Genomic DNA, 25,155 nt, shown 5'->3' on the forward strand with positions numbered 1-25,155 from the left:
AGTGGAGAGGCTTAGTGTGGTAGAGTGGAGTAGGGTCATGGAGTGTCACAGAGTGGAGTGTAGTAGAGTGTCATACAGTGTAGTGGTATAGACTGGTGTGGCGTGGAGTGGCAGAGTGGAGGGGTGTTTAGTGGAATAAAGTGTTGTAGAGTGAAGTGGCATAGAGTGGAGTGGTGTAGAGTGGAGTGGTGTAGCATGGAGATGAGTAAAGTGTTATAAAGTGGATCGGCGTAGCTTGGAGTGATGTAAAGTAGAGTGCAGTAGAGTGTCATAGACTGGAGTGGCGTAGAGTGGAGTGGAGGGGCATAGCATGTCGTAAATTGGAGTGTCGTGGAGTGGGATACTGTGTCATAAATTGGACTAAAGTAGAGTGTCAGAGTGGAGTGGTGTAGAGTGTCGTGTAGTGGCATAGTGTGTCATAAATTGAAGTAAAGTAGTGTATCAGAGTGGACAGGTGTAGAGTGTCATGGAGTGGGATATCATGTTGTAAATTTGAGTCAAGTAGAATGTCAGAGTGGAGTGGCGTAGAGTGTCGTGGAGTGGCATAGCATGCCGTAAATTGGTTTAATGTAGAGTGTCAGAGTGGAGGGGTGCAGAGTGGAGTGCAGGGGAGTGGTGTGGAGTGGATAGGCGTGGCATAGCATAGAGTGTTAAAGAGTTTAAGGGGCAGATGTATCAAGCGTTTATTTGTCGCAAACGCTGTGAATCGCAAAATAGCAGCGTTTGCTACAAAAAAACGGGAAACGGTATGTATCATGCAAAAAGCCTCGCAATATTAAGGAATCGCAAATTTTGCGATTCCTTAATATTGCGTAAGCATTTAAGAAATCGCAAATTGCGATTTCTTAAATGCTATGTATGAAGCATTTCAGTTTTGCGAATTTAGGCTAAGAAATCGCAAATTACCACCAACTTATAGTTGGTGGTAATTTGCGAATTCTTTTACAAATGCACTTTTTGCAATTTGTAAAGGTGCCAGGTGACGCTCATACATGCCCTTAGGGCATGTATGTGCGCCATATGCGCACACACGTCAATTTCAGGGGTGCAGCAGGGTGTCCTTGAGACACCCCTGCACCCTTGAAATTATTCTCAATTTGCGATTAGCAAATTGCGAATCGCAAATTGAGAATAATTTCACATTCATTCTTATGGGCCTCCTGGCCCATAGAAATGAATGGGAAATTATTCCTTAATTGCCATTAGCAATTTACTAATCGCAATTAAGGAATTTTAAGAAATCGCTAAAAAATAGCGAATTTCTACATACATACCATTTTGCAATTCTAAAATAGCGATTCCTTAAAAATCGCTATTTGAGAATCGCAAAAGGGTATCTTGATACATCTGCCCCTTAGTGTCTTGTGCCTCGATGCAAACATCGAAATCATTAAAATAATTTAAAAAAATACTAAGGGTGAGTGATTGTGCAAAAATTAAAGATAGGCAAAATCTCTTACCTAACTGTGTAGTATCCTTCTCTGTCATCCTCACATTATCAAGAACCAGCTTCTCTATATTGACAAGATTGTGCAGTCCATCAATGAGACCTCCTATCAAAGTAAAGCATATCAACGTGTCAATACAGACATGTACTCAGTAAAGGTAGGTACATTGCATTAAACCTCCCAAAACAACACAGCGAATATTGCTTTCATATTCTGGGAAAAATGTGTATTCACTGGCCTATGATGGATTTGGGAGTGGGATGCATGGCAAACTGGAAAACGTTTTTGCAACGTTCTTCTTATAGGTTATAAGATTTTACATTTTCGTACCAAGTCAAAGTCTCACCCAGGTTCAAAGTTATATTCAAGGCCATTGGAACTATACAGCAAAAGGAGATCAAATATATTACAGAGTTGAAACAAACTGAGTAGCAACAAAAGACAAATAATATAACATAAGACGTCATGTTCTGTGACATTATTATTTTGCTATTTAATAAACATAAATACTGTCTAGATAAATATAGGAAAATTGGTTTTTGTTGTATTACCACCTCACCTTTCGCCTGGTATTAGATGCAACTTTGATTGAAGTGTACTGGGTTCCTGCCAACCAGGTTCCCAGTAGCAGTGCTCATTCGTTAAAACGGTACAATTGCTCCCCCAACTAGCAAAACCTTTTGCACCCTCTGTAAGTCCCTAGAAAATGGTACCCTGGTACCTAGAGCCTGAGGAGCTAAAGAGGGTCCCTGAGGGCTGCAGCACAAATTGTGACACCCTAAGGGACCCCTCACCAAGTACATGAACGACTGACATTGTAGGCTGTTTGTCTTGGTGCAGACAAAGGTAAAAACACAACATATTTGTAAGTCACCCCTACAGCAGGCCCGACAACCCTAAGGCAGGGTGCTTAATATTATACATCAGGGCACATCTGCATGAGCAGATGCGCCCTTGTGCTGGTTAGCCCTACTGCTGCTATTGCAAGTGACCAAGGAAGCCATTTTAAACCATGTATGGGACACTGGTGAAAACGAGTTCCCCAGATACATGATGGCTTCACACAAACATCTCGTCTTGATGAACCCACACTGATGCCAGTGTTGGATTTATCAACACATTCACTCGTAAAACCTACCAGCCTCTGGTGTGCTTGTGGGCTGGATTCTGGAAGCCTGCCACCGAGGCAAGTTTCTCACCTCCAAGAGTGAGAGCCTTTTGTTCTCAGGTGGTCAGGAACACAAGCCTAACTGGTAAAAGTCTTTAGCACCCCTTCCCACAGGATGACCTGCTGATTAGCCTCTTTGTGTTGGCGAGCTTCAAAGGAGTTGCCGCCTTTGGAATGCAAATCTAGCTATCCTCACAAAAGAGGAAGCCACCCTGTCCAGAGCCCACATGACACTTGGAACAGGTGCAACAATTAGTCAGGTAGGCGTGCCAGCCCCAGGCTAGTACCAGCCCTAAGGGGGGGCCAACTGCAAGGAGGACACACATTATCAGAGGTAGCCATCTTTGTGATGGCATACAGAGGAATTCTGGGATAGGGTTAAGCCCACTTTCCATAGGAAGTGGTCATATAGGGGGCGTAATGAACTACACTCCCCTAATGCCCCTTAATTCAGAATTTAGGGGAGACCCTGGCACCAGAGAAGCAGATCCTGGTGACCTAAGAAGAGAGAGGACACCAAAGCGCTACAAAAGTAGAGAAGACGGAAGAGAGCACCTGACTTGGCACTAGCCCAAGCGGCCTGTCTACAGCCCTTGTCTAAAACTACACCAAAGGCGAATTGTCCTGCAGCTGTGACTCCAGAAACGTGGGAGGACTGCCTGCCTTCGAAAAAGACTCAATGCCTCCTGTGAACAGCAGACCTTTACAGAAGAAACTCCAGAAAGGAGACTCTGAGGCCTCTGGAACCACCAAAACCCAACATCTGAATCCACCACTGCACCCGTTGCCTCCAGCTCAATTGAAGTGGGCCACCGTCAACACGGTCCCCCAGCCTTCCAGAGCTCAAGTTCATAATGGTTTCACCCATCCTGGACTCCCCAATGTCACCTAAAGCCTCTGCATGCAGGCCCCCTCTACTGTGACTGCTCCAGTAAGGAAAACCAGATGCCTAAAGACACCTCTGCACCCTTCACCCCTGGGCCTTGGAGAAGAGGACCAAAGGTGTCACGCCATACCCGAGCATCGTAAGGCCTGAGCCCACCTGTTGGTTCAACCCGACTGACTTCCTAGCTAGAACCTGCAGCATCTTTTTAACAACAACAACCCCCATTAAAACACATTGGGCCCCCGACCCTGATTTGCATCCTACACATGGTCGCCCTCATGCAGCTGGTGGTGAACTGTTGGTGCTGCCTTGGACCTTGCCCACCACTCACCTTAACTCCTGGAGATGGTCCTGTAAGTGGATGTACTATACCTGTTTGCAGAAGTCGTTCTTCCTTCCCTAGAATAACATTTCAGAACTCAGAAATGGCAGTGTCCACTTTTTAAAGTGAAAATAATTCCTATTTAAAAAAATTCTTACTTGAACGATTTTTCTTTGATGCCTTAACATATATAAAAATACTTTCTAATTGTATACATTGGTGGGGATCTCTTTCTTGAGTAGTGTTGTCATTTATTAATTGTGTGTATTTGCAAATGTCTTACACTCCTCTGTGTTAAATGTAAGGTTACTCAACCACCCTACGGAGCACTTTGGGATTGCATAGCCAGCCCTGTCCACTAGTAGAACCACTTGACTCTTTACACAGTATATCAGATTAATGATATATCACATAAAGAGCCAGCTTGCTTCCTACAATAAATGTTTAACTTTCTTACCAGCGTACCACCTCAGTACCGCATCAAAAACAGAAAGGTGCTTCCACTGGATTGGGGTGTTATTCACTAAGAGAAACTGTGCCTATAGAGAGTGCGTCAATATTGGGTCCTACTCTTCTATGCGGTGCAGCAAGGTGAGGGAAAATACCCACGACCCTCAAATGTTGAGCCAAAGGCCAAACTTTTGACAATTTATATCCTGTGCACATGATCTATACATATGTGAAATTACAAAATTACAATCAGTGTGAAAAAAAGGAGGAATAAAGTTCTGTAGTTATTTGTTCTTTTTTCTTTTAATCCAACAACGCCCAGCCAACAAGTGTTTCTTCTCTTGGGGATAACCCCACGACTTCTTCAGGGCTGTAAGGCTATATGTAAGTCCTAAATGAAAGTCCTTTCCGCTGGTTATAATACTGACCCGGCAGGTCAATATATCCAAATTGGACTATGATTCCAATTATGAGGAGGATTAACGAGTCCAACCCTATCATTTGACCGAATGAAGTCCCAAGTGCAGTAGCTCGTCCAGTCCAAGTGAAATAACGTTCTGCATGTGGCAATCACAGATGCGAGTACGCTATCTTCGAACAAGTTTCAGCGCCGGATTCGCATTCTGAACCGGAAGCCGATTGTAATTTTGTAATTTCACATATGTATAGAACGGGTGCACAGGATATAAATTGTCAGAAACAGAAAGGTGTCCACTTAACTTGTACAAAGGGTACACCGCAGTTCGGCACCCCACGTGGTGCTTTTTTCAGTATCTTTCAATCAGTTTGAGCGAGAAACACTTTTTGTTGAATTCTGAAATTTCTTCTGCACTTCATTGATTTTGTTTGCTGTACATTATAAGATTATTGCAAGCAGTTGAGGAGTTCTGTGACCATATAAAGGAATGCGGTTGACAGTCAAGTTCCTTTAAAAGGGCATGGAACTCGTGGCGCCTGGCAATGTATGACAGAGTGGTTTTTACTGCTGATATGGTTGCAGAATCACCAGTCTCACAAACCAATTAAATCTTTGTAGTGTTACTCTTTCATAGGAGAGAGCTGGTATGGATGCAGACATGAAGAATAAAGTCGGAATCTATAGTGTGAAATTAAACACACTATTATGCAGTTAGTAATTTGCTATGAAAACCATTAGAATTAGTTTATTATAAATCCGATTAGAAAAATTATGTAGCCCAGAAAGTTTAGAAACATGAACAATGATTCTAACCTCCCTGTAATGACCTATTGAATGCAAAAAACATAAAGATGTTGCCATTATGTTCTACTTTCTGTTGAACTCTGAGGTTGTAATTATGCCCTGTGACCTGCCTTTCGCCTTGGCTGCTGGCTCTGGCAGGTGGTAAAATTAAGTCACAACTCGGCTGTAATAACTTATTACATTTGATCAGATACATTATTTCCGTAGTACTCACACCGCACTGTAATATTGAAATAAGATCTTAGTTTTTATACAGGGGTTGCAGGGTCCCAGTTATGATAACCTGGTATCGAGTTGTGTAAACTCTGGAAAAGAGTGTTTGATGGTCACGAATAGAGGGCATAATTCAGCATAACTGAAAGCTGCACTCACCCTAATGGATCACTTTTATTTACCATTTTTGACACTACAGGGGAAGAGGATGTTTTCAAAACCATATACTGTAAATATCTTGAGTCTTACTGACATAAGCTATACATACAAATAGGCCTATTTGCTGTGGGGGACCTATTCATACACATGTCTACATTCTTAAGACAAAAACGAAAATGTAAAGTTGGTTTCAGTTTGCTCAGTATTTTGTTCAGTTTCTCTGACAGATAAACACATATCACAGAACACTAACTAGGTTGATATTGTTCTGAAAGTCCTTAGTCTATCACTCCCAAGTAAAGGTATATTTTCACAGGACCTTGGTCTGTTCACAGATTGACTAGTATTAAGCTTTTATTTGTGTTTATTGATAAAGTATGTCAGGATCACAGGTTATGGTGCACTTTTCAATTGTTGAGCGGTATCATTCGAACCATGAGGAAACAAAGCAAAATGTTACATGCTAAACCGTCACTTGCTCTTCGTAAGGAACCTTTTGTGAGTATTAGGCCTCTATCCTGTCAACTGGTTAATAAAAAAAGTTTCATTTTTTGCATGAAAATGTTCCAAAAGTTGACAGTTCTATCTTCCTCACTCAGAAACATATGAGTGAGAGAGGCGTACCCAGAAGTTTATTCCCCTAATTTTCCAGAGCGAAAGTTACAAGCAAGCAATAAAAAAAAAAATATCACTTTAACAGAAGTTTGGCATTTGTCTAAGGCAGAGATCTCCAACCTTTTTTGTCTTGAGAGCTAATTCTGCTCAAGGAAAGTCCCTCGATCTACTAGCACATGTTATCACTGTAAAATAGTTACCACATATGTTTATATCACACTATGACCATCCTACGCAGGGTTATCAGTAGAGACCCTCATTACAGGCGAGGAACCCCGTAGACATGCCAGTAAAATGCTTATCAATATTAAATGCCTCTCCACCTGACTAATGAAATAACAGACCATGGCCCAGATTTACAAAAAAGTCACGGAACGCAGCGCAGCAGCCAAAAATGCTGCTCTGCGTGACAGGGAGGGAGAAGGAGAGTGCCATATCTACGGAGTTAAATCTCTCTCCTCCTCTCTCGTTAGTGCCGGCACTGATTTCAGCTGCAGTGCGCCAGGCACACACCTTAGCGCCATATTGCTAGGGTGCATGCCAGAGTCTACCATAGGTTTTGTACTGGAAGGCAGGGCCGGCCTAAGGCATGTGCAAGCTGTGCACCTGCACAGGGCCGCCAAACCCCAGGGGCCGCCACGCCAATATATATCCTTAGATACATATTTGCGTGGCGGCCCCTGGCAGGGATTTGGCGGCCTCGGGCCCCCTACCTACACTCCCTGCTCAGGGCCTCCGTGAGCCTAGAGCCGGCCCTGTGGAAGGTTACCCTTCCAGTACAAAATACTACACGTAGACACACTTTAAAACTTTTCCTACTTTGCATCTGTGCTGCAGAGTGCAGCACGCATGCAAAGTCAGAAAAGAAAGTAGAAATAAAACATTAATCCTCTTAACACCTCCTTGCCTTACTTTCAAGGTACTTTCCAGCGCAAAACAAGTTTTGCACTGGAAAGTAAATTAGGAAAAAACGTTTTATGCTGGTTAAGTGACGCTAACCCAGCACAAAGTGTTAGTAAATCTACCCCGAACTATCACATGGCCTCTGGCACAAAGAACATCATCACAGCAATATGTCTCCCCAATTCAGCTTGAACTATCATTCAACTATCAACTTTAAATGTGTTTTGGAATTGCAACCTTTATGTCTACATCAGCAAACCAGTTTGTGAAAATACACATACATTCCTATCAAATACCACTTTCTATTTTGGGGACACACTTAATTTTAGTAAAGAAAAACATTTTCTGAAAAAAAGCAGAGCGGTAGATTTAGTAAGGATTTATGTTGTCCGAGGTAGTAGTTGCAAGGCAAAACAAGTCCTTATCTGGAATTTACTGAGCCACGCAATACAACTTGATGGGGCTTTGCCTGGTTTAGTAAATACAAAGTAACGCAAAGTTGTCTTGTATTACTTTGCATTGGATAGACTTTCTGTAAACGTGAGAGTCAATCAAATGTATGCGCTTACCCAGCAGTGGTGTAACAAAGATCGATATCTTTATTTCTCCTTGTTAATTCCTCTTTCCACTTGTGCTGCAGAATGCAGCACACATATGAAGAGGTTCATGCCTCTAAGAATTTTTTGTGCAGGAAGGTGTCTCTTCCTGCACAAAACAATGATAGGCTTTATCACACTATGATGCAGGCTGCCTGCATTTGCACTAGGGAGCACAAGTTGTGCCAGAGCAAGGTAAAAATTGATGATTTCTGTTGTCTTCCTTTCACGCAGCACAGTGCAGGAAGCTACCTTGCTGCATTGCGTGAAATAATGGTAAATTGGCCTCATAATTTTTTACTTCAGAATATCAATTTTCATTTTCAGGAAATACACAGTCCCCAAACACGAGCTAGTCAATTTCGAGTACTCACATATATAAATGCCTCACAAGGACAGATTATGTTTTAAATATGCAGGTATGACAATCATAGACTGTGGTGCTCACCACAACACAAAGGGCGCCTGCAATACATCAATAATGCCCACCATTATAGCAGTCATTGTGCCAAGGCTGGACACCATAATGGCCAGGATGTCCATCATATATTAGCCATGGCAAATATTATGCAAGGGGAGGCCACCATTGTGTCAGGTATGGCTAAACGTATGCCAGTCATGCTCTGTATATGCAAGTGATGATTACCATTATGCCACAACAAGAGCAAGAATGCCCACAATACGTCAAAGATAACCATTAGTATGCTATGACTCCTAATATGCGACTAATGGGCCCAATTGTGCCACAGAAGTACTGTTTATGCTGTGGGAACATATACTTTTGATGGTCCTTGACACAAGGCATTGCTTCAAAGGAGCAACATTGTTCATAAGGTGGGACACAATGACACACGAACACACACACACACGCACACACACACACACAGAGCTAATAACTGTCTCAGTAGTGGGCCCATACCATGCTCTCCTCAGGTCTTGGACTGATTAAGGTCTCAAATAACACGTTCACTCTGGCTCACACAGCCCACACTTTAGTGGGGTCAGTATTGTTTACTGCAAACACTCTTCTTTCATGGCATATTTATCTCACACATTGTGTGACTTATAGAGCAGGACCTACAACCTGACCAATCCCCTAATGACTTTATTAGATTGACAGTGGAGACAGATGGTGATGTGACAGACCTAATAGGCTGACACAGGGTGTGTTTGAGTACCATCATGAGACCCTGCCATGGGTTTGGCTGTCTTATACTCTAACAGTCTTGATGTGAGCAGTCTGCACATACCCCTGAACGAGTGACTGGGCTTGGCTTCACTTTTTACATCTACTTCGAGAGTGGTTGTAAACTACTATAAGTTACTGAGCTACTTGGTGGAGAACCATACTCTAAGGTTTGTAGGTCAATTCCCAAAATATGGTATTCCCTATTTACCTCTTTCACATGGATGTGGGGAATGTAATCTTGGATATTCCGCAGGTATTACCTCAGATGTTCAGATAGTGGAACTACCAGCAGGCTTTAAGACAAAGACACCACAGAAAAGTATTCGTTTTTAGAATACTGTCTGAAGAGCTGAGTTGAGGCAAGCATATGGTCACCTAAATAATCTTCTATTATCTTCCATCTCCATTCCAGTGCATTCATTCTCGTCATTCACTGCAAATGAGACATTCACAATATAGCCCCTATGAGTTTTTCATTAAATTTCCCTTCAGCCGCCTTTATAAAAGGACATGCCGCTTGGGGAAGAGGGACTACATATTTATTTCACTGGAAATCCTGAAAGCGGTGTTAACAGATATGTATGTTTTCCAAAGATCAGAGGTCTGCACAGGATGAACTTTTAGACAAACAGGATTGGTAAAGTCCTCCTTTAGGTAAACCACTGGTAGCTGGTGAACCACAATCCACTGACTGACCAGGATAACTTGAGAAGCGTTTCAAGATTTTTTCGATTAAATCATGACATTTCTCAAAACACAGCACTCCCTCACAAAACCAACACGGCAGTAGGGAGGGTTGATCTCTTCCTAAGAGGTCCTGAAAATAAGCACTCCAGAAATGCATAGGTCCTCAGAAGGTTGAAGGTGGCCACTGACAACAAAAGAGAGCTAAGATATCAATGCCACAACCCTAGTAAAACCACGAAACATATTGTCTAAGTTGACCTCCCTTCCTTCCCTTTAACTGCCCAGGAAATTCTATTGAATATGTAGTTACTGAGTTCTTTTCCATATAATTTCCAAAAAGCAGACAAGGAAATCTCCCACATATCAGCTCTGCTCTTCATTGGTTTGCATGAGCATTCATTCTCAGTGGCTGGGAAACCAAAAGATCTCCATCGTGCTTGGCATACTCCTACTTTCTCTGTACACTACTTTACTTGGGGGGATTATCTCATGATTAGATTTATTTGTGCTGACAACACTCACATTTTCTTCTTGTGCTACCCGCTCTCACCTTGCTGCCAAACACAGATTTCCGACTATCTTACTCCCATTTGACAATGGATGGTTCTTAGGTCTCTTATATACACCTCCATCAAAAAGGAGGTCATATACTTCCCCTCCTTCTCAAAATCAAAGCTTAGACTGAACTTTATCCACTTCCTCCCTCACACCTTGAATTTCTTTTCCTCTGCTAGAAACCTTCATGTAATTTTGAAACTTTCAATGTACATATGGTATTCTATTATGTGGTTTAAGTTAGAGGTGGAATATATAATGCTCTGTGTTCCATGTTCTGTCAAAGAATGTATTCTTGCCAGGACAGTAGTTGTCTCCTGGTGCTGTTCGTGATGAGACCTGAATAAACGCTTCTAAATTCTACACATATGAATACCCTCGATGTGTGATTCAGTAAGCACAGTCTGTGAGGATCAACAGTGACGATGTTTGTGTGTAAGGCTGTCCAGGTATAATCGCACAGGCCCCAACTGTAGCTGTGTGCAAGGTAAGAGTGAAGTGCGGCATTGCTTTGCAAGCAGGAAACGGCTGTTGAGAGGCCAGATTGATTTTTGGGAGAAAGTTTGAGTGGCCCTAGACCCAGCTGGCAGTGAGAGGGGTGTCGTTCAGCAAGTTTGCTGTTTGTCAGTGACATGTGATGGAGCAGGGGAAGCAAAATATTTTTTGTACCCCTTGAAAGTTAATGACCCCATAACTTTAATGCTACTAACTCGTTGAAATGCATGCATTAATCAACAAATGCACCTCTATTAAACAGTACACGTGGGCAACATGCTGAAATTGCAAAATCTAATTCATTTACAAATGTGAAATAAAATAACGTTAGCAATATGATTTGCGTAGTAAATAGAATAAATTGCATGATTTATGTTGCATAGAAAATTATATTGTGGCAAAGAATGCAGATGGTAAGTAAAAATGGCTTTAAGTGTCACTTTTGCTAGGTAATACCTAATACGGGTTTTAGAATGGGGCTGGGGGGGTGGTAAACAGAAGGGCTTATTTTCTATATCGAATTTGTTGTGTTTCTGTTCTCATATTAGTTTTATTCAGGCTGTTAAGCCGCGCCTGGAAAATGGCTGCCGAAAACTAATGAAGTTGCTGAATGGCTCTGCGCATGCGCAGAGAGGAGGCTCCAGTCACGTGTATGCGGCCTGTGCTCGGAGTGAGAGATGTCAAGGCCAGGCTGACCTGCAGCAAGAGTCGTGCCAAGAACTCAGCATGAATGCATGGGAACGAATGAAAGAATTGAGCTACAGAGGATGAACTAATGTGTGACCGTCAGAGTCGATACAAAATACATTAACCAGTCTAACTACCTTTTGGACACTGCAGATCATGAGAGCTATTGTATGCGTTATTGTTTGCAAACTGGTTCGAGCAACGAGGGCTATGAGGTGACCATCACCACCCCTCCAATGGACCAATTAGCGTGATTTCTGCCCCATAGATTGAAACTTTTGAGTGTAGTGAGCCAGAGAATGGGGTATAGGAGGGTCTGCCCTTAAGTAGTTGTGGTTGCTGTCGTCTCACCTATCCTGATGCTGCGAGAGACTCTGTAATTCTGGAATTTTGAACTCTGACTGGGGAAGGAACGAGATCATTGCGGGAGTTGCTGCGGGAGGAGATTGCGCTGAGGAGGTTGGTGTGACAGTCAGTCAGGTTTAGGAGTCCTATCTGGTGATCTGCGGTTCATCCATCACTCCGGGTGAATCATTCTTGTCATCGCCCTATGGCCAAGGGTAATGAATATTTTCTGTTTCTATTCTAAAATATTGCTTGAATTCTGATTAATACTCTAATGTATTGTCTCTAAATAAAAACTTTACTTATCTGCTCAAAGAATTTAGATAAAATGTTATGTTAACTCTAAAACGAGACTATGGTTCTTTTGAATTAAAATTATGATTTATAAATGTTAAAAGTTTAGTTGTGATTAAGCTGGACTTAATCGCCATCAACTGATTCTACTAGTTGGTCCATCAACCAAATGGCAGAGTACCTTGATGCTTAAACTGATGGAATCCTAAGTTAATGTATAAAATGTTAAAGTTATAATAGCTGTTACTTTAACAAAGTACTCTGTCCGTCCAGCTGCTTGTTTTCCTTAGCGTTTGATCCAGGCTAAGGAGAGTGAATAAAAGTGTGCGGTGTTATGGGCCCCACCAACGTAGAAAAGTGTGATTGCGGTTGAGTAGATGTTCTCCTGGATTAGTGTTATAAGAAAACATTTATTTTAGCCTCGCTGGATCACATCCACACTACATGGTGTTTATGAAAATGAAGCGCACAGCGTGTCAAGGGGTTAATTAACCCATCAGTGAAACGCACACTGTTAAATCAAAACAGAAGTTTTTTTTTGTTTTCCTGTTCATTATTGGCCAAGAATATTTGGTTTTTCGGCAAGCTAAGCAGTGACACGCAAACTGTGTGAGTCAGCTGAATTCAACACTTTTGAAAACGTCAGTGACACGCACATTTTCAATTGCTGAATATCATAAAACTGTAAAGCTATACTTTAGCCAATTAGCAGTGGGAGGATAGGAGTATTTGTTTCCGTAAATTATTTGTATAATCACCATCATTAATTGTATTTGCAGTGGTGACAGTGGTTTAACTTTTATTTTGGCAATTATTTTTGTGAAAAGCGGTTGGTAAATCCACCACCGCCATTTTTACAGTCACCAGCTGAACTGCCAATTAAATGGAAGATCTGGATTAGGGCCTTTACAAAGTATTTAAGAACCATTGGGGAAAATCGATATTGTCCAGAAAGGAAAAGGTTTCTTCTTGAGCATAATTTAGGGTTTATGGGGCAAACTATATTTGAACATCTTCCTCCGATACAACAGGCATCAGATGATGAAGAGGAATTGGAAAGTTTCAGGAGGCCGTTCCGAAGCTAGAAAAGCAATTTGATGTAATGCCAAGTCTAATTGTAAACAGGTATAAATTTTACAAGAGAACAGCACCAAGAGGAGTCGATAGATTAATATGTGGCAGCTTGACGCATCTTAGCCGCTGATTGTGAATTAGAAGATTTCATAAACCAGTTAATCAGGGATCAAATAGTGGTCAGGTGTCATGACAAGAGGTACAGGAGAAATATCTTACATATAAGAATAATTCTCTAAATGAGAGAGTTGATATTGTCAAAAGTATTGAAATATTTTTTTAAAAGTTTGAGAGGGTTGATAAATAAGGATAATGTTGGGGCAACATCAGAACATGGTTCTCTGTTTAAGGGTGTGAACAGTAAGTTTTCTTTCCAGAACATTTGAAACCAATTGATGTGAAAAGAATCAATTTTTGAAGCAAAAAAAATGTATGTTTCAGATGTGGATACCCTCAACATCTTCCCACGGGGCAACCAAGTCCTGCAAAATATGCCACAAGTAAGAACTGTGGGAGACTTGGTCATTTTGCTAAAGTGTGCCAGTCAAAAAGAAACAAAGTAAATGTGGTGTTTGAAGGTGTTTCAGAAGATGATATGACTGATTTGATGGATGATACAAGAGACATAATTTCGTTTTACACAATGAGAATGAACATGAGGGTAGAGACCCATATTCCGATTTCTGTGTGGTCGGCTGGTTGTTGAAACTACTAGTGGATTCTGAAGCAAAAATGACCAGAATAATGGAAAAGCTGTTAAAGAACACATGGGACAACAAGGTGTTGTTGGCTCCAGACAGGTGTCGGTCTCATTTGATGGAAAAAAATGTAGTTGGTTGGCTATTTTGAAAACCTTCTTAAATTTAAAGTGAGACTCATTCAAGGGAAGGTGTATCTTGCAAAAAAGGACTTAAAATCTTAGGTTGGTATCACCAAGGATTGCTTGGGTTGACTTTGAGACCAGGGAAGGAAGTACAAGTGTCTTTGGTCGAGGAGAGTTATAAAGACGCAGCAATTCGTGGATGGTAAAGTTCCCTAAAGTATTTGATGAAAGATTTGTGGGTTTAGACATAAAAACAGGGTCCAGGACAATGTGGTACCTGTTAAACACAAACGTAGGATGGAAAAAATGAGCTTCCAAGGTGTTATTGAACCCACAGAATCTTCTTTATGGCTTTCCCTGTTGGCTATCGCAAGGAAAAACTGGGAGATCTAAGAGTCTGCATTTACTTGCGCAGCTTAAACAAGGTTATATGGGTTGATTCCTATCCTCTTCCACGCTCCTTCTATGTCTAGTTTTGCAGGTGCATCAGTGTTTAGCAAGATTGGTTTAGCGTCCACTCACCATCAGGTGGAACTGGATCGATCCTGTAGGCATCTTACTGCTTTCATCTCGCAAGTAGGCACTTTTCAGTTTAATAGGATGCCGTTTGGGTTGGCATCTACCGCTTCAGTTTTCCAATGCATCATGGGATCTGTACTCAAGGGCACCAATGATTTAGTTGTGTTTCAAGGTGATATTCTGGTTACTGCTAGGGATATCCAGAAACATGACAAAATAATGCACAGTGTGTTTGGAAGTCTGGAACATGCCGACATTGTGGCAAATGTTAAGAAATGTGAGTTTTCCAAGTCACACATTGATTATCCGGATCATGTGTTTTCACGCCATGGTGTCGAACTGTGTCCTGGGTTAGTGAAGGCTATCGTAAAAGCCCCTGCTCCCAACAATAAGAATCAGGTATCATCATTCTTTTTTTAACACATAATATTGTTGTTTTTCCTCATTGTCATTATATCACATAATGTCCAGGAATAGTATACATTGTGCAATTAGTAGTCTTATTGCATATGTTATTGGAAGCATAACATTTGAACTTATTACATAAGGATCAGGTGTCATCATTCTTGGGGGTCTGTGAATTTTATGCGAAGTTTATTGCCCATCATTCTAGTCCCAATGCAGTCTCCAGTAAAACACCTTTCAGAATTATGAGAGGATGGTTACCTGCCAGTGAATTTTTCCCAGTATGGCTGAAAGAGAGCAGGTTTGGTTCTTCTCATGAGTGTGATTAGAGATAAGTGTATCGGTCGTTTAGTGGAAGTCACACAGAGAAAAACAAAACAGAGTTTTGATTTAAAAGATGGTGGGAAATAGCATGGAAATGCCATCATGAAAGGAGATTGGATCATGTTTAAAAGAACCTTCTCGTGTTCAAAGGTAAGTCTAAGTTCAGGGAACCTGTACAAGTTGAAGCAGTTAGTGGCTATTCTGCATGGTGAAAGGAAATGAGTGTTGGAATTGCTCAAGATTTGTGAAATTAAAAGCCAGAGATGTTGTGGAGGCATGAGAAGAGCATGGTTTGGATCAAAATGATGTTCTGTCTCCAGACAATGGTGTGCAACACAAAATAGTCATCAGAAAAACGTAAGGTATCGTTAAGAATATGTTGTGTTAGCTCTGTATTTGCTTTTCAACCTTTATACATGAAAAGTCTTATGTGTATATGATTCTTTTATGGCATGTCAGTCTTCAATTTTCTCATTGTATCTTTTAGTCATATTATTTTATATTGCTAAAATTATAGTTTTGACATTTGTTATTTCATTATTGGAAAAGGGAGATGTTGTGGTAATTTATTATTTGATTTAAGGCAGAGGCGGAACACATGATGTTCTGTGTTCCATGTTCTGTCATAAAATGTAGTCTTGCAAGGACGCCAGTTACCTCCTGGTGCTGTTGGAGATGAGACCTGAATAAACGCTTCAACAGTCAACATGTGATTGTGGTGTAAATGATGCACTACAGTGTATCAAAATATTTTTCACTACCAAAGTCACTGCAGCATGACACCAGCTACTAAACATCAGGAACACTAGGCACTGTCTTGTTTCCCATACTGCCAAAGCATTAATCAATTTCTTGGTTTTCAGAAAATTAGATCCCTGCAATGGTATTAGGGAAGGACTCCCATAATATTCCTTCTCCGCGCTGGACAAGTAAAAAATTATAACCAGGCAACTGGAACCTCATAGAACCATATTTAATTTTCCAATTCTACACTTATTGCTCCATTCTGTCTGGAAGCAGGGTGGTTCATAGCTAAAACATGGCCATCTATACGTCACTGATAACTGTATCCTAGGTAGCCCACAGCATGTACCCACAACTATTTTGCCAACATATTGAATGGCTACAATCTTACCAGGAACCTTTGACCCACCAATCAGACAACTGTTAACACCAAAGCAATCAGCATCAATAATCTGTTGCCAATACCGCCTAAGTCCTTCTATGCCTTCTAAGCATCAATCAGCATTAAAGGTCTGTAGTCTATTCCTTTTAAGTGCCTATCACAGGACTCACTGCCTACTAAGATTTTAGCCTCGTCATCACTCAGTGAGTTTAAAATGACCCAAAAGTGTCATTCCAGGCGTTCAGAACAGGAGAACAATTAACAGTACATATTACATGAAATTGTAAACAGGTGTTGGGGTTGAAAATGTACCATGTAATCTAAAGATATTAAAAAATTTTTTTTTTTAGCATTTCCCATTGTTTAGTCTGATTAGCCATCTATGGGTAGGCATAGCGGGAGGAAGTTATTATTTTGGCTTAGAATCAGAGGAGGTTTAATACGTGCAATGATTTCTCAATTGCAGAATTGTATACAATGAATAATGTGTTTCGACTTGTCATCGTCCCATGCAGTTGCAGGGAAAACCAAGCACTATCATAAGAGAGATTACTGGTTTCTCTCTAGGTACATGGTCTGCCATGGAAAGTTTGCCTCCTAAGTTCTTTTGTTTCGCCATGTAGAAGAGAAGGAACAATCAATATATGAATGCCCAACCAGAGTTGTGAGTCCACAACGCACAACTAAAATCTCAAACTATATCAATATATTTACAATATGTTTGGGAACCAACTAGTAAAAAGAGCGTAAGAAACAAAATACACAAGTGGATGGTCGCAAAACCAAGGCCACAACTATAAGCCCTGTACACTTGACTTGATCACTAAATATTCAGACATACTGACACAATCCTTAAAGTAAAATCACAGCACATTAGCAATGCAGGTACTACATCAATGGAATGGTTAAACAATATGAGCAAAATGTACTGTTCATTATTGCAATGTAATCACAAGCACAGCACTCTCAAATGAAGGGCAACAATGGTTCAACTAAAACAGAGTTACTCTATGGATTTGCAAACCTTTACATGTTAACACAAAAATAATGCTGAAATGTAAAACACAGGGGCAATCAACAAATGCAGTTTATCAGTAACCTGCAAAGCACAGGATAGTTTCTCAGGGTCCAGAAATTTGAGTTATTGTAGAAGGGAAGATAAACCTATCTCCCGATTTACGGTTGGATGATGTGGTCCCTTAAAATGTTGTTTCCCATGACCTGGGGGGGTTTAAAGGATTCAATCAGTGACTTCTCAGTTGGGGCAAGTGACCTAAGTGTTGAAGGGAGCAAACTGACCCACTGCAAGTGGTGCAAGAACACAGGCAAATGGTCTTGCTTTCAACTCAGCAGGTATCTCTTGAGACGTTAGTTAGCTTGCAAGCAAAGCAGGTGTTGAACAACTGCCATAGCAGCAGGGTCAACAGCGAACGAAATAACAAACAGTTACCATGTAGCGGAAGCATGGTCATAAGGCAGAGTTACCACTCAGTTCACATGCACCTCTAGATGTAGTTTTGCAAGACAACCTTCCAGCAGTAACTTGTGAGGGCTACAGTCGTCAGCCAGGTTGGGGGAGGGGATGAAGAAAGGATACCTAGCATTATTGTACCAAGAAAGGACCACTGACTCCTTGAAAATCAAGAAGTGAGTTTCAAATCGTTTTCCACTCAGGCAAATGCCTGTAGCTCTTAATACCTCATACATCTCTAATACCATTACTTTCAAAAGACGCCTCCTCCAAAATCACATCACTCCGTATTCCAAATAAACTGGGAAAGGGGACAGATCCCTCTCATCTTCATATCCACTGCCACCGACCCAACTCTTATGTCCTTCAGAAGAGCCCAAAAAATACTATTGTTCTGCCTCAGGACTATTAAAAACATAAATTCCAGGAATAGGGGTGCTTCCAAGTATCAATGAAGATTGCCAGGGCAACATGTTTGTAAGTGCAGGCATATTATAAATAATGCACACCAACAGAATACAAGAGATTAGGGTTCTGCTCATTTTCCTGGAACTGGCAGACCTCAAGACGGCCATCAGAGATGTGAATAATATCTGAATAATCCTTTAGCTACGGGAACAGAGCTGTACTATGCATTCTATTACTTGGTGGGACTAGATGTGCTGCTGCTTCTCTGAGGCTAGGCCCCAGAAGATGGCTTTTGAGATCCCTCATGTTGAAGTGATCATTTCCCTTTTGTTCTTCTTGATCTCTTAACGATACGATGTGATTGCCCAGCCATACAAACCATAATTTCCTTCTCTTTTCCTGGACTCATTGTTAAAATTGGGAGCAACCAATAACAAGAAGATCCCAAGGACACTGCAGAGGGACTTTTCTTGGAAGTTATTAACTTCTTAATCTGAGGCTAATTTTCCAATATCATAGGTGAGTGATTGTCCTTCCCCACATCAACTTTTGTAAATGATCTAGTTGAAGGTGATAAAATTCAACGGGTCCTGCTTCCATGTAAGCCCATAGAACGCTTGCTCCTATTTTGAACCTTAGAAGATGGTGTGTACCAAATATGTTATATGATAACTAAGGAGCAGTGCTTCAATCCTGCAAAGTGGGTTCCCAGATGCTTCTCTCTCAGATATAGGTTGGAGCCCAAATGCGAGACCAGACTTATGACTACCATTCCTCTCATAGTTAACGACATATTTTACAAACTTTCTACCATGCCTGTTACTTTACCAAGTACTACGACTAAGTCATTGTTATGTTAAAGTTATTTTTAAAGCGCACTTTCACCAGACGGTTTCATGGCGCTGTGAACGGGGGGCAGCAGAACCAGCAGCAGAGGATTGAAGGAGGGTATTGCGTTACTCGTAGGCCTGACGGAACAGCAGAGTTTTCAGGCGGGATCTAAAGTGGGTATAGGATGTAGTTAATCTAAACTCCAGGGGGAGTGAGTTCCAAAAGAAGGGGGCAAGAAAAGAGAATCTAAGACCACCGTGTTTCTTACGTTTAAAGGTGGGAGTGGTAAGCAAGGCCAAGTGGGAAGAACGAAGATCGCGAGAGGGGAGATAGCGGTGGATTAAAGAGGAAATAAAAGCTGGGCCAAGGCCGGCCAATGCTTTGAAGGTGATGCAGCCTAATTTGAATTCGTAGCGTTTGGCCACCGGGAGCCAGTGAAGACTCTTAAGCAGGGGGCGGACATGGTGGTGTCTAGGTTGGTGGAAAATGAGCCTAGAGGCCTGGTTCTGCACCAGTTGCAGACAGCGGAGCTGGTAGGCAGGGATGCCAATGTAAAGTGAGTTGGCATAATTAATGTGGGAGATGACTAGGGCCAGAAGAGCAAGGGTTAAGGCCTCTGTGGTTAAGAATCTAGAGATCTTTCGAATTCTGCGGAGGTGAAAAAAGCAGGGTGACACCACTGCGCTAATCTGGGGCTTCATGGATAGGTCTTTACAGATTATAACCCCCAGTCTTTTTGCAGATTCAGCAGGGCAGGGAGGGGTACCTAGGAGGAGGGGGGGGGGGGGCAGAAGTTAGAATTCCACGGGTTGGAGGGGCCTAAAAGTCAGGATCAGCTCAGTCTTGTCGGGGTTGAGTTTTAATTGATTTGCCTCCATCCAGTCACTAATGAGGCACATGGTGGACTGGAAGTTGTTGACTGAGTGGTCAGATGAGTCCATGACAAACACCAGCTGGATGTCGTCTGCGTAGTTAAAAGCAGTGACCTTGCTTTTGTGCAGGGACTGGATAAGGGGAGTCTGAGAGAGTTGTTGAGGAGTGCAAGAGGGGGTTTAGGGCAGGTGGCAAAGACTTCTTGTAGGATGTGAGATGGGCAACAATCTGTGGGGGAGCCTGAACCAACCTTTTTTGTCTCATCTGGAACTGGACATCTCTTATGCATCTACTACAAACTATTACTTGAGGAGCATCCAAAATTGGTCTAGTATAGGTGAAGCGGACAGAGTTTGAGGGCCCTTATGATAAACACAAATAACGTCACACTCCAGCAGAAAGAAAAAGAAAAGCATCCTTTTGAGCTTTTGTATCCAAATCTTGACTTGAAATCTAAGCCCAGTACTTACTGGTTGGTGGAAAATTCAGAAATGAAGAAACGTTGCAGACTTCAATAATACTACTAAGGGAGGTTATTTCAGAGCACTCTTGGGTACTGATCCGGTACTGATCCACACATGTGAACAGTCTCAAAGTTGTATTAATATATTTGGAAAAGAACATGTGGATCTTTGAAACACAGCAGTGATTGCATTCTTGGTTTTAGTCACATGGAAGACAGATTGTTTCCGTGTCTTAAGGCCATTATTGTAGCCTACAATGAAGATAATGGTTTGAATGTTTTGCCTATTCATCTCAATATTTTTTTCAGAAAAAAATTACACATCTGTATTTTGTTTTCTAATTAAAGTATTAGTCTCTTTCATGTTGTTGAATTAGCCAATGAAATAAGATTTTTTTTCATATTTTACATTTCCTGTTTTCCTAGAACACACATGATTACAGTGTTTTTAATACAAATCAAACGTCTAGTGTAAGTTTATGTAGTCAAATGACCTTCTATTGTATATCTTTAAATTGTTGATAGTTTGATAGAAATTCAGGGTCATGCAATTATCACAAATGTCGCTCCATTATTTGAATCATTTTTCGTTCAATTCAAGTCCATATTTAATTGGTCTATTAGCCACTCAAATTTGTAAATGTATAATATTTAGTAGATTACTTTGACTAAAATATGTTTGTTTGCATTCTAGCTTTGATAAAATTGATGTCTTGGTTGCAAGTGTTTACTTGCTTGTAACAACATGCAATTACAAGTTGAAAACAAGACTAAAAATAACAATCTCTTTATAAAAATGGGATGAAGCCACGTTATACTGAACATATTTTCATATTATTGTGCACTACAATCCATTAGAATGCACTTGACACACTAAAATGGATAATGTGTGTGTTTTAGAGCAACAGGGTAGCCCCAGAGAAGAAGGCACATGAAGTCACCTAATACCTCCTTTGACTAAAGGTCCCTAATCCTGTTTCCAATACAACTGCTAGTGAAGATGACCTCCAGATACCCATAATAATGAAAACAGTGAAGTTGCATTAGCACCAGAATAGCAATGCACTTCATGGGCATAGCGTGTACAGTAAGAAAATTGGTTCAGTGTTGACTTTCATGCACGTTAGCCTTATGTTTTGGCCCAAATATCACTATCACTCTGCTATCTCCAGTCAATATCCCCATTGGATCTGAGAACTTTAGACGACTCCCCAACAACCCTAAGTCTTACTCATCCACTGCCTGCTTTAACACCTGTCACTTTTCACTGTGCAAGTGTTCAATCGCTTGCCTCAACATCCAATAAGGTTCAAGGCCCCGCAGCCAACCATCCCAACATAAATTATACCTTCTTACGAGTGCTATTCAATTTCTTTATGTACATTCCCCAAATCATTCTGCTTCTTCCTCCAGGCACTAAGATGCACCCTGCTCAAAGACTGCTCTATGATCTTTCATGGCCACTTCTTTCAGGACCTAATCCATAACGACAATCTCAGTAGTCTCCTTCTAGTAAAAATCATGATGACCTAAATCAGAAACTCCATCGTCCTCCACCAAGAATCCTCTAAAACATCATTGGATTATTGGACAAAATCAATATTGCCCCCACCTCACAGAGGGGAGATCTGTGAGCCACTGATCGACATACAAAGGGTGGACCTTGAGTAATGGTCACTGGGTCGATATGCTGTATTATACTCTAGACAGGTGGGGGTGAGCTTGTAATGTGGACTATTGCCAACTGGCGAGTTGAGAACAATACTGCCTGTACATTGTTTTTATTTTTTAAGTGATATTTAATAAAAAGAACTGTTAAAAAATATATATTGCCCCCAGCTCAGTAGCTTCCACTACCCTACCTATTCCAGTAACTTTAATTCAGAATTCTACACTTTACATCTCTGCCTATTGTCTCATTGAGAATGATGTCCCTACTTTACTTTAGCCGGCCAAAATCCTACCAACCCTTGCTCATCAATTTCAAAAGCCACATCAGATCATGGACTTTTCTTCAGACCATTTACTGATCCTGGTACAGTCTGACAAGGAAAACCTTTCTCTTTTTCATCTTGAGAGTTCTTTTTCATCTTGAGAGTTTACTGATACCGTCAACACTGACCAGCACCTTACATTACCTTTTTTTTATTATTACTATTCTAAAAAACTTTAGCCAACAAAACAACTTCATACAAAATGAAAAAAGACAAGCACAAAAAGAAAAGAAACCAACAAGCAATTTAACAAATTCATAAAATGATACACATACTTGAAACATTAGTTGAGTAAAGCCGGTGGAGTAAGAGGTAATCGGGGGATTTTGAAAAAAAAAGAAAATAGTGACCATAAGTTTATTTAGCATTGTTATGTTAAAAGTACTGAGACAGGACTATTACCAATGCAGACTAGACCAAATCAGTTTCAACTTTAAACAGGAGCAGGGGCCTCTGGCCTTAGCAAGGGCCAATTCGGACTTATACATCTGTCTTAACAGTGCCCAAAAATCGTTCACGTTTGGGACAATAGGGTAGATCCAGGCTCTGGCTATACATAGGCGGGCACATACAACTTCTACTACCCTACCTACTCCAGTATCTTGTATTTTGAATTCTGCACTTTTCACTTCAGCCTATTGTCTCATTGAGAATGATTTCCCTACTTTACTTAAGCCTGCCAAAATCCTACCACCTCTTGCTCATCTCTTTCAAAAGCCACCTCAAATCATGGACTTTTTTTCAGACCATTTACTGATTCTGGTACATTTTGACATGGAAAACCTTGCTCATTTTCATCTTGAGAATTTACTGATACCATCAACACTGACCAGCACCTTACATTACCTCATCAAATTCATTACCATGACCTCATTCACTGTGAGAATTTCCCTACTAGTCCTGTCAATACCATTTCCTAGTACTTTTTCATGAGAGATTCACCACCCTTTTCGGCATATGAAGGGAAAGCACCAAATGCACCTCCATCCAACACAGGCCAAAAATAATTTATTTCAAGACTTCAAAACCACATGAAATTATTTTTCCCTTTTTCTAATTGATCCATCATCTTATCACAATGCTTGAACTACCTACATAAGTTTCTCGCTTGGACTATACATCTAGTTTTCCCGTTAGACATGTCCACAATCACACTTCCAACTTTGCCTTTTTTCATTACCCTCTGCACCCATAAGCAGAATTGCAGTCAACTCAAAGTCACCTGATGTGATTCCAGATCCATCTGCACCAAAGATAACTTGAAACCAGACTAATTTAAGGCCTACCTCAAAAATATCTCCAGCCAGCAGCAACACCATGGTCTTCATACAAACCCAAACAAATCTGTAAAAGGGCACAAAATTTCCCAAATCTAATAAGTAGTCCTGCCGCCAGACACCCTACAGTCCCCAAACACCCCTCCTGCATCACATTCCCCTACATCTGACCACTTCTCCTGTTTACTTCCTTACCACTTTATTAGCTATCATCATACAATGCAGTATCAAATAAGACTTAAATCACAGTACTTTCAAAAATGCAATTATGTTCCCTTTATTCAGTCACTTCATGCGAGAGAGCTACTCAACAATTACTAACATAACCTGGTCCTGAAAAAATCTATAACATGCAACCATAGCTAAGGCTTCCTTCAGAACCATAAGTCATGGACCCCTGCAATTCATGCTTTCGGCCTATGGATAGCATAAAAATTACCAAGATTTGCATGGGACCAGACTCAGGACACCAAGTAGCTTTCCTACTCACCTTTAACAATGTTTTCATTGTCTTCGATTCCATTCAGGTCTCCATGACACTGTCACTGACCAGTACCAGTGTCTCAGGACATACACTATAGGCACTTCTTCAGCAACCAGGTGATTAATAATAAACTAGCTGCTTTCTTCAAACCTGCACCCATAACTGCTGGCTCCTTCAAGTCTTGCCATTGACAACTATACTCTTGAATATCTTTGCACTGCTCTTCCCAGCACTTCTCAGGGGGACCAAGGACTTTAATTTCTCTCCAACGATACATATGTATGTTTAAAGATAGATAGATAGATAGATAGATAGATAGATAGATAGATAGATAGATAGATAGATAGATAGATAGATAGATAGATAGATAGATATATAGGTAGACAGACACACAAACTGTGCTCTTACAGGTGCCATATACATTAACCAAACTGACTATGGAGCTCTGGGTACTTTCCAACTTTTAGATGGACAGCAGCTCCTTTATATGGAACAGTGTACATCATCAGTGGCACTAAATCTGCTCACCTCAGATGTCTGTTTTTCTGCTTAATGGAAATGTGAGAACAGGTGTCTTATCGGATAGTTATTGTGGTTCCTGAGCACTGTGAGGCAGACTTGAGTCCACTGTACTTACCTGTATGACTTACCTTGTGTACATTTGTGTTGCCTCCACATCCTAGAATGGCATGTTCACTGACGTTCCAATGGGTGACTGGTGAGTGAGTTACTACTGGGATCTGTGAGTGACTGGACATTTAGTGGTTGTGGGCTGTAGCAGAGTCAGAATGAAGCGAGATATAACTACCACTTTGGTGTCAAGTGGTTACTACACATAAGTAACGAGCG

At 41.0% G+C, this 25,155-nt stretch overlaps 1 protein-coding gene across 2 annotated transcripts in view; it reads right to left on the bottom strand.

Moving 5' to 3' along the window:
* Nucleotides 1–25,155, bottom strand: part of NLRC4 (NLR family CARD domain containing 4) — a 176,721-nt gene that overhangs the window by 106,213 nt on the left and 45,353 nt on the right. For both annotated transcript variants that reach the window (XM_078648600.1, XM_078648601.1), the window contains exon 5: nt 1,461–1,553. In XM_078648600.1, the coding sequence (XP_078504726.1) occupies nt 1,461–1,553 (93 nt within the window). The remainder of the gene's footprint in view (nt 1–1,460; nt 1,554–25,155) is intronic.

Source organism: Lissotriton helveticus, chromosome 6 (genome assembly GCF_964261635.1).
Source record: "Lissotriton helveticus chromosome 6, aLisHel1.1, whole genome shotgun sequence".
Lineage (NCBI taxonomy): Eukaryota > Metazoa > Chordata > Amphibia > Caudata > Salamandridae > Lissotriton > Lissotriton helveticus.